This window comes from Tenrec ecaudatus, chromosome 17 (genome assembly GCF_050624435.1).
Source record: "Tenrec ecaudatus isolate mTenEca1 chromosome 17, mTenEca1.hap1, whole genome shotgun sequence".
NCBI classification, from domain to species: domain Eukaryota; kingdom Metazoa; phylum Chordata; class Mammalia; order Afrosoricida; family Tenrecidae; genus Tenrec; species Tenrec ecaudatus.
In genome coordinates, this window is record NC_134546.1 from 28,320,939 (window position 1) to 28,336,392 (window position 15,454).

At 49.6% G+C, this 15,454-nt stretch overlaps 1 protein-coding gene across 1 annotated transcript in view; it reads left to right on the forward strand.

Moving 5' to 3' along the window:
- The window catches only part of VIT (vitrin), a 78,782-nt gene that overhangs the window by 20,446 nt on the left and 42,882 nt on the right, over positions 1 to 15,454 (forward strand). The window contains 2 exon segments of the mRNA XM_075536075.1: positions 472 to 675; positions 9,639 to 9,794. Of these exon segments, the coding sequence (XP_075392190.1) occupies positions 472 to 675; positions 9,639 to 9,794 (360 nt within the window).

Consider the following 15,454-nt stretch of genomic DNA (forward strand, 5'->3'; position numbering starts at 1 on the left):
TGCCTCAGCGTCACCGAATCCAAATAGCGCACACAGGATCAGAGAAAGACGCAGGTGGCCCTCCACCCCGTAGAGCCCCCTACCGCCATCGTTACAGGCCATGCCCAGGGACAAAAGCTCCATCACCTGAAAGCCGGGAGAAGCACTTTAGATTCACCTGGAGACTGCATGAGCTGTGCAAAGCCACACAGATGAGCATCTTAGCGGACGCAGCCTCGTGATGAGTAAAATAAAGGTGGCTGATCTTAGGCCGTTCTGAATCCCAGGGGTTATTGATTCCATTAGAATCTTAAAATGCGAGGACTCTGGGAAGGCAAAGCACCGCTCCGACTTTCTTACCATAATCAACAATTCAGCACGAGGGAGACTGGTGCGACTGAACTCAAGAGCGAGAGATTGCAAGGAGGGAGTCCACGGATCCATCTAAAATTTCTCGCTGTCGGAATAAATCATGTTCTTTCTTTTTTGCAGAAGGTAAACCCACAAAGGGTGTTACCTACCCATCGGCTCTTACATATTCATCAGCTAGAAGCCCCGCTGCCAAAGCAGGCAAGTACTGACGTGCGATGCCATCTCAATCCTGAGCGTTCGTGAACATTCAGTCTTACGTGGCCGGAGAGAGTGCAGAAATGAACATCTTCACTGGCCGGGCGCCTCCGGCTCCCGTGGTGCCGGGCCAGACTCCAGGAACGTGGGAACAGAAATCAGTGGGATCCAGAGGCTAGGGCTGGAGCGTGCCGGCTTCATCTTTGTTGTTTTTCCAATTTGGCGATTGACTCTGCCTTGGTGTCCTTTCGGTTGGGACAGACCGCTGCCTTGAACTTTATGGTAGGGTTTTTGTAGATGAGGACGCGACTGGAAGTGTGTGTGTCTGCCAAAAGGCAAAGGGCTGTCTCTACTTCGCTACGAAATGAAGGGAAGCTGAGGAGAGGATGTGGTCCGTGTGATAACGGCATTCCCTCCCAGGCCAACAGCTAAGCTGCATCACCCAGGCCAAAACCCACACCACCTGTGGGTTGCTGGTGCCGACACGGTTTTTATGGGACTCACAAAAGGGGGTGCAGGCAGACCTCGGGCAAGGCCAATGTCTTTGTTGTAGATTTCGGTGCAGAGGTGAGAACCGAGCTATGTTGTGTCTGTGGGGGTCCCATGGTTTCCCTCGTGGTCCAGAAGTGGGCGTTTGCTTTCTCATGGGATGTTGTGTGACTTTCTAGCACTTTGATGGGTCGATTTTTCGGGGGGAGGGGGTCAGAAACTAGTCATCTACTCTGGGGGCCTGGTGGTTATGCATGGGGCTGCTAACTGCAAAGTCAGCAGTTCCAAACCACCAGCCACTCCAAGGGAGAAAGATGAGGCTTTCTACTCCTGTAAAATGTTGCCGTCTCAGAAACCCACAGGGGTGGTTCTCCCCGCCTACAGGGTAGCTCTGAGTAGGAATCAGCTCGGTGTCAGTGAGTCCGGTTTTGAGTCTTGGACTTAGAACTACCTGGACCTGTTCCAGCTTACCTGCAAGACGGGCCCCTCTCGTCCTAGTGAATGACTCTCTTGAAGCACCCTACCTCTGGCTTGAGGCAGACAAAGTATGTAGGAAGAGAATGAAGCTCTCTCACCCTGAATTCTGCACGCCCCCCAAAGGGGCTCCTCTTTCTTCCGCTGGCTGAGCAGGTTGAGGGGAGGCGATGGCTGGGCCCCAATCAACGGGAATGGATGCTCTGCAAACTCTGGGGAGAGGGTCTGAGCTCGTTCGCAGGCAGTTCAGGGGACAGTGAGATGAGTTTCTTTATTCGGCCTTTTGCTTTGGTTCTTTGAGAAACAGCTTGAGAGTTGTTGTTTTTTTCTTTCCCATAAGCTCTGGGGAGCTACCTTTGCCTTAGTTTTCTACCCAGAGTTGTTGTTATTTTTGTCCCGGATGATTGACACATTCTGGGGAACCGCTAAACAACTTGGCTTGGTGCTTTTTGTCCGGCCCTGAGCAGCAGCCTGCCATGCGATGGTATGCACCTTGCTGGGATTGGTCAATAAGCCATGCAAATGAGGAGTCTGTGGCATATTGAGAGGGGCTCAGTCAATTCAGTTCACAGTCCTTTCGGGAGTGCCAAGCCTTGAGGTGGACAGCCTGTGTCCTTAAGCCGCCAGCCCCTCAGAGTTTGAGAAACCGAAGTGGGCAGAGAAGGGCGGAAGAAGAGAGGAGAAGCGGGAACGGGGAAGAGACAAGGAAGCCCCTCAAACCGCTGTAACTCGTCAGGAACTGGAACTGAAGACCCAGATGGGCCCTGAAGGGACTCAGTGGCAGAGCCTGGGGGGCCACACATCAAAGCTAAGGCTAGCCTGTGCTGGGTGGGGAAGGGCTGGGCACGGAGGACTCTGTCTTCCAGAGGCTGAGAGAGCTGTCCTGCCCTGAAGAAGAGAGACTTTGCCTATACACTTCCTGGCCCAGGTAGCCTGTTGATTCTGATTTCAAGTTGGACCCTGTTCCTTCATAAGACACTCAGCTCCAAGGGTGGTCTGCGGTTTCGGTGAGTTCCTTGCCATGCAGGATCAAACCCAGCAGAGACATGGAGAGTGCTGTGGGTGCCAGGATTGGTGAGAAAAGATTGGCAAGTGGAGGTTGTCTGATCTCCCCGTCCTGGGGATCAGCCTTGGGATGATCTTGACTCACATGATTCCCCCTGAAGTTAGACTGGTTCTGATGCTCGTGTTATTGCTACCACCATTGTATATTGGGAAACCCCTGCACATTCAGAAGAGGGGCACTGGGGCCTTCTGACTTTGTCTTTGAACCTTAGCTGGATGCTGGGCCAATAGGAAGAGCTTCCCATGGTCTCCTGTGACTATGGCTACCAACTTTCTCTGTGCTGGGAACTATGCTAAACAGCAACCTGGAGACCAAATACAGACAAGGAAGCTAACTCTTAGGTTTATAACGTGCCAAAGGGCATGGGTCTACAGGGCCCAAATAACACTCAAGCTGTGATGCATCACCCGAGAGCATCCACTAAAGTGGAGGGTGAGGTGTGGCAGAGATAGAAAATAAAGCAAAACACAATGCCACTGAGTCAACAGAGAACTGCACCCATGAGCTTTTCCAATTGTTACGAAGCAGACTGCCATCTCCTACAGGACAGGATAGACGTGCCCTGCGAGTTCCCGGGGCTTTCACTGCTTACGGGAGTAGAAAGCGCCTCTTTCTCCTGAGGAGCAGCTGGTGGTTTCAAACTGCCCACCTTGCAGATCGCAGCTCAACGCTGCGTAACCTGAGAGAGGTCCTACAAAAGAGAAGAGGCTCCGAGACAGAGAAGACAGCAGAGTTCGCAGAGCCAGCAGTTCGTTTGATGCTGCAGCTGCCAGCCAAGAAAGGTCTGGAGGCCCCCAGAAGCTGGACGAGATAAAAACAGGGCCTCCCCTGGAGCCTTTGGCGAGAGCATGGCCCTGCCAACACAGTGGATGGGGACCCCAAGCCTCCATAGCTATGAGACAATACATTTCTGCTCCTCTGAGCCACCAACGTGTGGTACTTTGTGACAGCAGCTTAAGAAACCAAAGCACGAGGGGCCTCGCCAATCTTCAAGCTAGAGTCTCACCGAGGAGCAAGTTTTCACCAATTCCAATGGAAAACCTCCAGCAAGCATCCAACACACACACACACACACACACACACACCCCGCTATTACTACTCTGCCTTAAATGTTGAGATCCCTTTAGAGAAGGCGGGCCAGCAGCTGTCAGGATTCAGTAGGTCCCTGGACAATCAATGCTTCCTGGTCTCCCCCAGAATGTGCATTAACAGGTAAATTAAGTCCATATGACCCCCAAAACATGACAACTCTCTTCCAGGGGAAATCATTCAGCTAAAGAAATCTGTGTGGTGCCCCTTGTCCGCTCCGCGGAAGACAGGCATTACCTGAGCTGTGACCGCTGCTCTCACAGAAGTTAGCAGCCGCCAGGCAACAGCTGGCATTTGGTTAGAGCCTAAAGCTTCTCCTTCCTGAATAAAAATAGACACCATATTTTTACACAAGCAACACACCTGGTATATACTCGCCCACCTCTTGCAATCCCTACATGTTCCTTTCACAAGCATAGAATACCAATATATTTTCACAGGTTGATGGCTTCCATTTCAATTTGCTTTCCTGTCCAATGGATTCAGTCTCTGTCTTGGTGCATGTTGGGTTCTCACAGTAGACCCTTGCCAGCCCACCTACCCTGGAGTGTGTAAGGCACCCCCTCCTCTCGGGTTTCTCCCCTACAATGCAAACCACTTTCCCCAGAGCAGGAGGAAATCACTTGTCTGCCCGGAAATTGCCCTCACCAGGGTGCTGGCCCCAGCCTAGAAGGGCCCTGTGTTTGTGCACCCTGGCTGGAGGTTGGGCCATTCAGGTGAGTGAGGCCTTGCACACTACACATGCACGTGCGTGCACACACACACACACACGCTACTACCAGCAGGCTGGCCACCCCTCTCAGGCCGTGTGAACCTCCCACCTGCAAAGAGATGTGCGAACTCAAGGTGGATCTGCGAACTGAGGGGTGCAAAGGTAGTCCAGAGACCTTGGTCTGACTGGATGCTCCGGGACCCCCATAGAGGTGAGAGCAGTGGGTGCTCATGCCAGCATCACCCTGCTGTCCAGCTCCACACGGGGCTGGCTCTGCAGGGTCAAGGTCAGCAGGGATGATGACCTCACCCACTGTAGGAGCAGCCGGCGCTCAGGCCAGCACAGCCCTCTGCCTAACCCTCTTGGGTGAGGTCCCTGGGCACACATCAGCTGCAAGGATATCACACACACACACACACACACACACACACACACACACACACACACACACACTCATTCACTCCAGTGACACGGCAACGTGCCCCAGAGCAAGCATACAGGCTGTTTCTTCTTTTCTGCTGGCCAGGGGGCTTCAGAATGACACTGCTGACCCCTTTGCCAGGGCTCACACCTTTCTTTCCTTCTTTCTTTTTTAAAATCATTTTATTGGGGGCTCATACAACTCTTATCAAAATCCATACACCCATCCATCGTGTCAAGCACATTTGTACATTTGTTGCCATGATCATTTTCAAAACATTTTCTTTCTACTTGAGCCCTTGGTATCAGCTTCTCATTTTCCCCTGCCTCCCCCACCTTCCCTCCCTCATGAACCCTTGATAATTTATAAATTATTATTTATTCATGTCTTACACTGACCAGTGGCTCCCTTTACCCACTTAGCTTATGCCTTTATTATACAAATATGAGCAGCAGTAACATTTTCAGACTGTTGAATGAGGCCAAAATGCCCTTCCGGAATGTCATGTGACAAATGGCGTTTATGAGGGGTGTGCTATGCCCAACCCCCCCTTTGACATCCATGGTTCAATCATTTCCAGCTGCGATCTATATGTAGTCTTTATGTAAATGAGCACACTGTCCACAAAAATTATTTTTAAAGTTTTAAGTTGGTTTGAAGAAATTCATAATCCCCTGGCGCCACTACAAGAAGGTGGACACATGTTGTTGGCAATTAGATCCCGACACGGTGATCCTGCACGTGTGTCAGGGTATGCTCCACAGCGGTTTCACTGAAAGCAAATGATTTGAGAATGATGAGGGCAACAAATTTACAAATGTGTTTGACACAATGGATGTATGTGTGGATTGTGATGAGTTTTACTAGCCCCCAGTAAAATGATTTAATTATTTTAAAAAAAGAATGCCAGTCTCAGAAACCCACAGGGGCAGTTCCACCCTGTCCTCTAGGGCAGTGAGTTGTTTTGCTTTGGTTTGGTTTTGTCAGGGCAGGTGATACCAGAAAGGACTTGTAGGTCAGATCTTTGTGCAGTGATTCAGCAGAAACGTCTTATTTTTTGTAGTAAAAAGAACCACACGGTTACTTCTAACAACAAAAAAAGCATGTTTTTGCCAACCAACACTAGACGGAAGAGGCTAAAGTTCTATGCTGATTTCCTTTTTGAACCTTCTGCTGTGCTCAGGCCCCAGCCGTCGTTATCACGCAGCTACGAGACGCCGGGAATCGCAGTTTCAGCCGCTCAGTTTACAAGCCTGCCCTGTTGCCTCTGTTGCGAAGCTGCTGTTTGGATAGTCCATGGGGTGCCAAGTTCCCCGGTGTTCCGGCTAACCTAGTGTGGTGGTTAGGATTTGAGACCCTACAGCAGTTCGTTTTCTGGGACATGACATGTAAAGGGAAATCACAAAAGCATTTCCCTCGGATACAAATGAGGCTGTCACTGATAATGTAACTCACGGTAGAAAAAGTGTATAACACAAATGGATTGCTGATGTCCATATTCTCTAAGAAATATTACATTAAGCAATTCAGAGCTATCTCGCATACTACTCTGTGATCAGGATGGACAAGAAACGTCTCTAAGGATCCGTACCGCGGGTACAGAGGAGGTGCGTGAGGGTGGGGGTGGGTGGCACTGGGTGAACCAAGCCTAGGGATGTCACCGGAATGGTCCCCAGCCAACTCGGTGACAACTGGTTTACCAAATGCCAGGCATGGTGCGGGCTGTAGACACGATCTTTAATTATGACAGCAGGCTGCCAAACAGGTGCTCCATCCCATTTTACTTTGAAAGCTCTGAAAGCTTTAGTGCCCAGGCTGGCAAAGGGTGGTACCAGGACACAGGCCTGCCACCGACTGTGGTTCTTAAATCAGACTGTATCCCCAGACCAACCTCTATGAGAGAGAGCCTGGCCTTTGCATGTTAACACGGCCCTCTGATTCTGAGGATGAGTCAGGTGTGCTAGCCTCTGACCCACCTGCTGCTGCTGCTGCTGCTGCTGCCGAGAAGGTGGCTGCTTAAGCGGCTCCTGACCACGTCCAACAAAGTACTGCGCTCAGAGCCTGAGGGAAGTGCCATAATTTTGGCCTGTGAAAATCTCTGAAGTGAGGCCATATGCCCATGGCTCTGAGATGATATAAAGAAACTGCTGGACTGACTTCAAATTGTTTGAGGAGAACTTCGCCCCGTGAATCACATCAAGGGTGTTATGTTCCAGAAAGATCCGGGAGCACGCGGAGTGGAGGGGTTTTCTGTCTCCCCTTTTACAGACAGTCTTAATCCATCACCAAGGAGAGAAGGCAGACAGAGCAACTCGTGGAAGCCTGGGGAAGACCAGAGAGGGGGCTTACGTTGGTCAAATCGATGATGTGCTTGAAAGCCTCGTGTTTTAAGCAAATAGCCCTACGGTGCCCCCCAGGATATTGAACCTGCTCTCTACCAAAGCGATCTTAGTAAAGGCAGGCTGGGTAGTCAAAAGCCTCAGAATGCATCACTGACATGAGAAAAAGACCAGTCAGATGGCCATTATCTAGAAAGCTAAAGCTAGAGGGGACAAAGATATCTAGTGTCTGCAAGTAGAAGCTTTTGTGCTTCGTATGCTGCGGTTTAATAATCTGCAAGTCGAATGTGTAATCGGCTTATTTATATATTGCTCTGCGAGTTAATAATTATAGCCCATTTCATAAAACCCACCAATGAGTGCAAAATGGCTTTGCCCCGTGTGGCGTAGGTTGAACCGGGGCCTGCGGCTCCCCAAAGAGGCATTAATGCCTCGTAGCATTTACTACACAGTACGACAGAGGAGAACTTTGGAGAAATTAGAAACTTCCCTAGGACTTGTTAGGCAAGCTCAATCCCTTTAAAGCCATGGAAATGTCATAAATCACACAGGTTCGGCTTTGCCGGAGGATGGTGCGAGAACTAGCTAAACCCTGGAGGTTGCTGGCAGCTCTGTAGTAATTGGTCTGACACAGTCCCCGGGCAGAGGTGAAAGCATCCTACTTGCTCGCAAGAAACAGGGTAAAGGAGGGAGCTGCTTCCTGCCTCAACTAATACTGCTAGCTCCAGGAGAGGCTGGAAGGGCTGAAGTCCAGTCCAGCCCATTCCCAGGGCTCAGTCTGCTGAGCTTCCTGGCAGTTCTGTAAGCCATACGCAGGGCACAGGGCCAGTGGGGGGAGTGGGGAAGTGCCAGGGCCAGGCAGGGCATCTGCACGCGTTTGGCTGGGAGGCCTTCCTAGGGCAGGGGTTCTGTCACGGTGCTCCAAGGTCCAGGAAGACAGTGCCCAGAGAGGCAGGGCCTTCTTCCCTCAGATACCAGCTCGCTGGGCCCACCCTTCCAAGGACCAAAACCACACCAGCCCTCGATGGCGTTACGGCAGGAGCTAGAATGCTGTGGTTGCTTGAAAAATGAGCCCCGAGAGATTTCTAGGTCTCGATCCCTGAGACCCACGAACGCCACCATGAGTGACAAAGGGGGCAAGAGGCTCTTTGCAGATGTGATTAATTAAGGATCTTGAGACAGAGGGATCGGCCAAGAAGACCACTGCAATGGTCCTTATCAGAGGGAGGCAGGAGGAGATCTTCACACACACACAGAAAATGCACAGTAACACACCCCTCCACACACACACACACACACACACACACACACACACCACACCACCCCCCCAGAAGCTGTTGAGTGGATTCGAGCTCATGGCAACTCTGTGTGTGTCCAAGTACTGGGCTCTGTAGGGTTTCCATGGCTAATTGTCCAGGAGCATAGACCCACCATTCTGAGGTTGCCCCCCAGCTAGACGCAAACCGCCAACCTTGTGGTGAGCAACCAGAGAACATTAGCCATTTGCCCCACCCAGACTAGGCCATTTTTGACCCAAACAGTAGAAACCCTATGGTGATGGAATACTGGTTTGGAGTTCTGTCAGATTAACTTGACAATGGATCCTGGGTCTCGTCTGGGTGATAGTTCTGAGCCGTGGTTTGAATAGGTGACTGTTCATTCATTTGGGTTGCTTCCTGGGGGTATGGCCCCATCCAGATGGGTTTTTGCTTTAGGGCAGGAACCACAGGTAGTCATCAGGATTTCATCCCACCCTACTCCTCCCCCCAGTGCCAAGCACAGATCTTTGCCCTTAGGTGGTGCTGGGGGCTAGGCAGAGTCAATGGTTCCAACCCACCAGCCGCTCCTTGGGCGAAAGATAGGGCTGGCTATAGAGCAATGGTTCTCAACCTTCCTCATGCTGCGACCCTTTCATACAGGTCCTCATGTGCTGGTGCCCCCAACCATAACATTATTTTCATTGCTACTTCACCACTGTCATTTTGCTACTTATGCATCGTCATGTAAATATCTGATAGGCAGGATGTATTTTCATTGTTACAATCAAACATAATTAAAGCAGAGTGATGAATCACAAAAACAATATAGAATTATATATTGTGAAATATTTATTTCTAATGACAAATTAAATTTTGTCTTGAAGCATGGTGTAGCATGGTTTGTTAACAGTCTTCACACCGGGTGCTCATATATGGGCATATCTGCATTTGGGCAGACCCACTTGGAGAAGGATAGAGGAGCGGTGTCTTGGTTCCTAAGACCATTGGAAATATGTGTTTTCTGATGGTCTTAGGTGACCCCTGTGAAAGGCCGGTCTACCCTCCAAGGGGTCGCGACCCGCAGGTTGAGAACCACTGCGCTACAGGGCATGGGCAGGAGTCCAGGGCAGTGGGTTTGGTTTGGGGTTTGGCATTCAAAACACAGGTCATTTGATTTTATTTCTAGCCCTGGTAGATCCCGTCAGCCGTTCTGTGACCCTAGTGTAATCCCGTTTCCTTACAGGTGAGACAACCGCACAGCCAGTCACCCCGACGCAGGTACCGACCGCCACTCCAGCTGAGACCGCCCCCACCCCCTTGCTCAAGCCACCCGAGCCTACTGCCTCAGCCACAAACGGCCCCAGACCACAGCCCCTGGGCCACAGGAGCCGAGAGCCAGGTCAGTGGGTACCCTGCGTGCTGTGTGCTGACACGGTGGAGCTTTTAGAGAAACATCTCGCTGGCAAGAGTGTAGGCAGCACCCTCCTCCCACCCTTGGAGGTGGGTGACTGGCGGGGAGGGGGGGGGGGGCACCTGAAGGCTGGGCCAGGGTGTGAGGCTGGTGTCCTCCCAGACTCCAGAGGTAAAGTTAAGCCTGAGACCCAGGACCCAGAGCCCCAGAGGGGAGCTAGGCACGCAAAAGGAGATCCTGGAAACCCAGAAGGTAAGGCTGCTGTTAGGGACCTTTCGAAGGAGGGATGTTACATAAGATGCTCCCGCTGTTAAACCCCCATTTGTCGCAGGGCTCACATCGAGCAGGAGTGGATTTCTCCAGAACCTGGTGTTTTGTTTTGCTTTGCTTTGCTTTGCTTGTTAAGTGACAAATGGCACCGGAAGTCTTCAAATATTAAAAATAAACAAAACCAGAAGAAGCCCTTTCCGAAATCCTACTTCGTTAAAATGATGAGCCCTCGTCTAATGGTTTCTGTCTTATCATTTGTCTCCATTTCTTAAATCGCAAAGTCCCATTTGTGCCATTGATCAAGTCTGCAGCAACCCGTCAGAGCTCATGGGATACCCCAATCTCAAGTTTCCAATTTCGAAGCTACCCGCGAGGTCTTCTGGGAAGGATGTAGAAAATCCCACAGTAAATTCCACGATTGGTAGCCCCGCTCATTATTTTCGAAATATTTCCCACGTGATCTCTGCATTACTTTTTTTTTAATTGAGGAGAAAATACGCAGGATTTGAGCCTTTCTGCCTCAGCTCCCTTCCCTGCCAACACCGGCCAGCCAACGAAGTCTCCATGATACCTCACAAATCTACAAGAATACCTCCCATGTGCCGGACATGTTAGTCTGCTCCAACCTCCTAACAACCCTTCAAAGTATACATATGACTTCTAATGTGGTCAAGCTACTGCACTGATACGGCGATCAGGTAGTAGACTGGTGTAGAAGAGCCTGGACAGAGTTTGGGGTTCTTCTCACCCAGTGGGTACCAGGCTCCCCCACAAGAGGCCTCCCTACCAGAAACCAACACCCCAGTCACCAGTGGAGTGTCACAGCCTCAAGGACCCAGCCATCAGAGAAAGATGGAGGAGGGGCAAATTAGAAGGTACCTGCAGTAGGCAGCACACGCTTCATTAATAACAACAAATAACATAATGCAGGTGTCAGACTGCGTGCAATTAAATTAATCCGACGAGATGGGATTTCTAAATATGATCCCATTTCACAGAGGACTCGTGGCAGAAACTATAATACAAAGGACCAAATCAAAATTACCATAAATATAAATGTATTTGGTTTGCTGAATGATATCACACACTCCTTTGCCATGCGATTCCTGGTTAATCCAGGCTAGTATGCATTTTTTTTAATTCTGATAAATACATCGGCAACAAAACATTTGCTGTTCCCAAAGTCTTCACAAGCACAGGTGAGTGGCATTAATTAGTCCCCTCATGTTGTTCAACCAAAGAACACCATCCCCTTCACACAACTCAGGTGAACATTGCCATCACATCGCACCTGGCAGCCAAGGAGACGAGTGAAGGGGGATTCTGGGTGGCCAGGTTACCAAGGGCTCTATAGGCAGAAGTTTCCTTTCACTTTGGGCTGCTAATCACAAAGTCGACTGCTAGCACTCACTAGTTGAGGCTTACTGCATCCATAAATTGCACCCACAGGGGCAATTCTACTCTCTCCATAGGGTCCCTGTGAGTCAGCATTGACTCAGTGGCATTGAGTTTTTGAGCTTGTTTCAGACTTTTAGAAGAACCCATGATTCTCTCCAAGATTTTTGCGTTTCTGAGCACGTCTCTGAAAGTTGCCTTCTCTTGTCTCTAGAGGATGTCAATTTCCATGTAACACCTATAATTAAACATGTGGTCTATTTGCTTGCTACACTGGGGGCTTTGAAATCCTCTTACACGTGGGGCCCGAGCTTGTGGAAAACCTCAAGAAACGTCAAGGAGGGGCTCCCACTCTGGCAAAGCTGCGTTATTGCTGGCGTGGGGACAGGGGCTTTGGACAGCAGCCTCCCGGCCGGCAAGCATTCCCTCTTCATCCCTGTCCAGCCCTGGCTTCCACCATGACCCGTGGGCTGCTGGCAAACACTCAGAGCAGGCTCTCCAGGCAGCACACACAGCGGTTGCTATGAAAGGAGCCAAAATGGGGACGGGAGGGACTTTTTAAGACCCGTGTGGCCTGCTCAAAGGGTTTTGTGCAGGCCTGGAGAGACGTGAGGACTGAGGTTCAGATACCTGTGTCTGCGTTGAATGCCAGCTTCACACACCATACGGTTGATCCCTGGCAAGTGGATCCCTCGCTGCTGCGGGAGCATATTCGCTGGCGTTGTGGGAGTGAGTCGCCAGAGCCAATTGTAGAACATTTACATCACCTGCAAAAGAAACCCTCCTCCCCATTAGCAATCACCATTTCTTCCCCACCCAACTTCCAGCCCCCATTCAACTGCTTTCACAAAGACCTAGGTCTTAACATGGGGGCCCTGGTGGTGTAGTGGGTAAGTGTTTGGCTACTAACCACCAGGTCAGAAGTTCAAAACGACTGGCCACTCTGCATGAGAAAGATGAGGGAGACTTTCCATTCCAGGACAGTCTCCAAAACAAGCAGGGACAGTTCTGCCCTCTCAATAAGGTCACGATGTGTTGCAATCACTTGGTGATGGTGAGGTTTTGGGGAGTCTTGACATATAACTATAGATTTCTTTTGTTATTTCAGCCCAACTACATTAAATGTTTGGTACTTAACTAACTTCTTTTTTTTCTTTCAAATGAGCTCAAAATATACTGCCAAATAAAGAGAACAATGTTCCCACTGGTGACAGACAAGTGAGTTGCAATTACTGCATTTATTAAGGTATTTTTCTATGACAGTAGTGAAAATGTTCTATAAATGGATGGAATTTGTGAGCAAAATCTACCTCATCTATCCATTGAGCACAATTATCAAGTGCTTACTCTGGTGTCAGGCACCATTCCAGGGAAGTAAGCTACATTAGGGACGCATTCCCCTAAGACCCCCACTTCAGATATCTGGCTGGAAGAGGCACGACACGTGTTTGGCATGTAGGGTCCATCTTCGTTCTACGCCGGGGTAAAGAGATACCTGTCGGGACCCAGCGTGGGTGGAAGTTGTTCACGGGAAAGTCAGAGTGTGTCGCAGGAAGAGACAGAGCTTCCCCCAGGCGTGAGCTGGAGCTGGTCTTCCATGGAAAGACCCCCCAAGAAAAAATGGGGCTGGACCCCAAGGCCACTCGGTGGCCCTTTGAGGCAACAAATAAGACAGAGAAGAACAAATCAAGATTAAGGGTGCGATAGCCAAGACTCAGAGCCACAGAGACCTCCCTGAGGGGCTGGAATAAGATTGTTCTTCATGGGAGGCACCAACGACCACAATGGCCACGGAGCTGAATCCCCATCAACGATGGCAGCCTGGAGGGCCAGAAAGGTGTCTAGGTAGTTGTATGAGCCCCTAATAAAATGATTAAAAATAAATAAATAAAAGATGCCTAGGCAAGAGTTCTGCCATCCTTATTTCCTAAACATTGACTTGGTAAGAGTTCTGGAAACGGTCCAGGTACAGAGCCAGCTGCAACTACCATGAGCTTAGAAGGTGGGGCAGCTTTACCCAGCCTTAGTTTCCTAGTCAAGTTCATTTCAGAGAGTGCCAGGGCTGACTAACAGACAACCTAACAGATAAATGGACCCGCCACCCAGAATAGGTCATCTGAGCGTCGCCTAGCAGCTTGGTGTGCGGTGACTCTGGTCTTCTCCCTACCCCCCACCATACTCTCCAACCCAAGGCAGTTAAGTAAGGTGAAACTTGGGACTGAATGCGAGACCGCCATCTCTAGTTGCCATTCTTCCACAGAGTTCCCCTTCTCAACCACAGAGATCTCATTGTGAGAGTGCGTCTTCCTTAGGGTGTCTGGGAGAAAACAATCAGACAAACATTGCTAAAGAACCAAAGGGAACGGTCATGATCAGTGAAAGCGCCTTGGCCCATTAAAGGTGCCAAGAGAGGTTCAACTTAACCCGGAATCAAATCAATGCAAATGAAACTATGAAGATTTCACTTTTCGCCAATTCAGATTGGAAAATGATACCGCATCATGCTGGCAAGACCCAGAATTCTCACATCCAGAAATATATCCTAGATCATTAGGAGCCAAAGATAAAAAAAAAAAAACAGAAAGAATGGGTACAGATGTGGTTCATAATAGAAAAATCCATAGAGGTAGTTTGTCCAGGGTTATAAGAACGGGTCATGAAATGACCGTACCAGTTGCTGCTGGGTTGACCTCAGCTCAAGGCGGCCCTGTATGTGTCAAAGTGCATTGGGGCTCCCCACGGTTTTCTGCTTTCGGAAGCAGGTCACCAGGGTCTTTTTTCCACACCTCCCCTCGGGATGCACTTAAACCTACCATGTTTCTAATAGCAGTCAAGTGCCTCAACCATTTGTAGCACCCAGAAACTCCAAAGAAATAACTGTGCAGCCCCTGAAATTCTAATGAATATGTGCACTTGGAAGAGTGGCCAGTAACAAAGTCACTAAGTCACAGCTGGCTTGGGCCCCGGTCTCATTGTAGTGATTGTGTATTAAACACGAGAATGTGTGCACAGAAAAGGGATACAAAAACGGAGACCAAAAGGATGTGCTTGTAACTGCTCGGTGTACTGCAGTTCACCCAAGCTTAATAACAAGGTCAGCAGTTTGAAACCACCAGCTGCTCTGCAGGAGAAAGCCGAGGCTTTCTGCTCCTGTCAAGATTTACGCTCTTGGACATCAAAAGAGGCAGTTCCACTCTACCTCAACGGGTCACTCTGAGTCAGAATCAACTCCAGGCAGTGACGTTGTTGTTGTTGTTGTTGTTTTGGTTCTATTGCTGTTCTTTCAACTGCTGGATAGAGGGGTTGCAGGCGATTTCTGATTGCTCCCCCTATCTACTTCCCCCCCACACACACACACACTGATCGTGTGTTTCAGTATAATTAGAGAAAACCTAAAACTATGTCTGTGTGCAAAGAATTGAGGCAAAGTCACAGGGGAACCATCATTTGATCGTAGATTAGACAATACTGAGAAATTGATATTCCCACGACCTCGCATCTCTCCTCCACAAAAGTCAGTTCTTTCTCGTGACTGGTTTCCACATGGCCCCCTTCCTCCAAAGGGGGCTTAGTGTTTATCCTTACAGAATCCCTATCGCCCTTCCTCCTTTTAAAAATCTTGCTGTGGAGAAACTGCCCAATAAATAATGATTGCTGGCGTGTATTTGGTTGTCTCACCGGGTGAGTAAGGCTAGCCCTTTGTGTGCCTTTAAAGACGACTGAAAGCCAGTGGTGCTGCCGTCCACGTCGTGCTAACACCGTTTAAGCAACTTGCTAAGTGTTAGGTGACGTTTCTATTGAAGGATTTCTGTAACCTCGTCAGCAGCACTGTGGAGAATTATCGTAAGAATAATGAAGTGTACAGAAACATGGCATTGTGGTGAAAGCTACGGACTGACAGTCGTGGAATACAAAGATTTTTTTACCTGGAATTTTCATGCAGTCTACTAAGTCCACTTCCCCACCCCCCTCCCCACCCCACG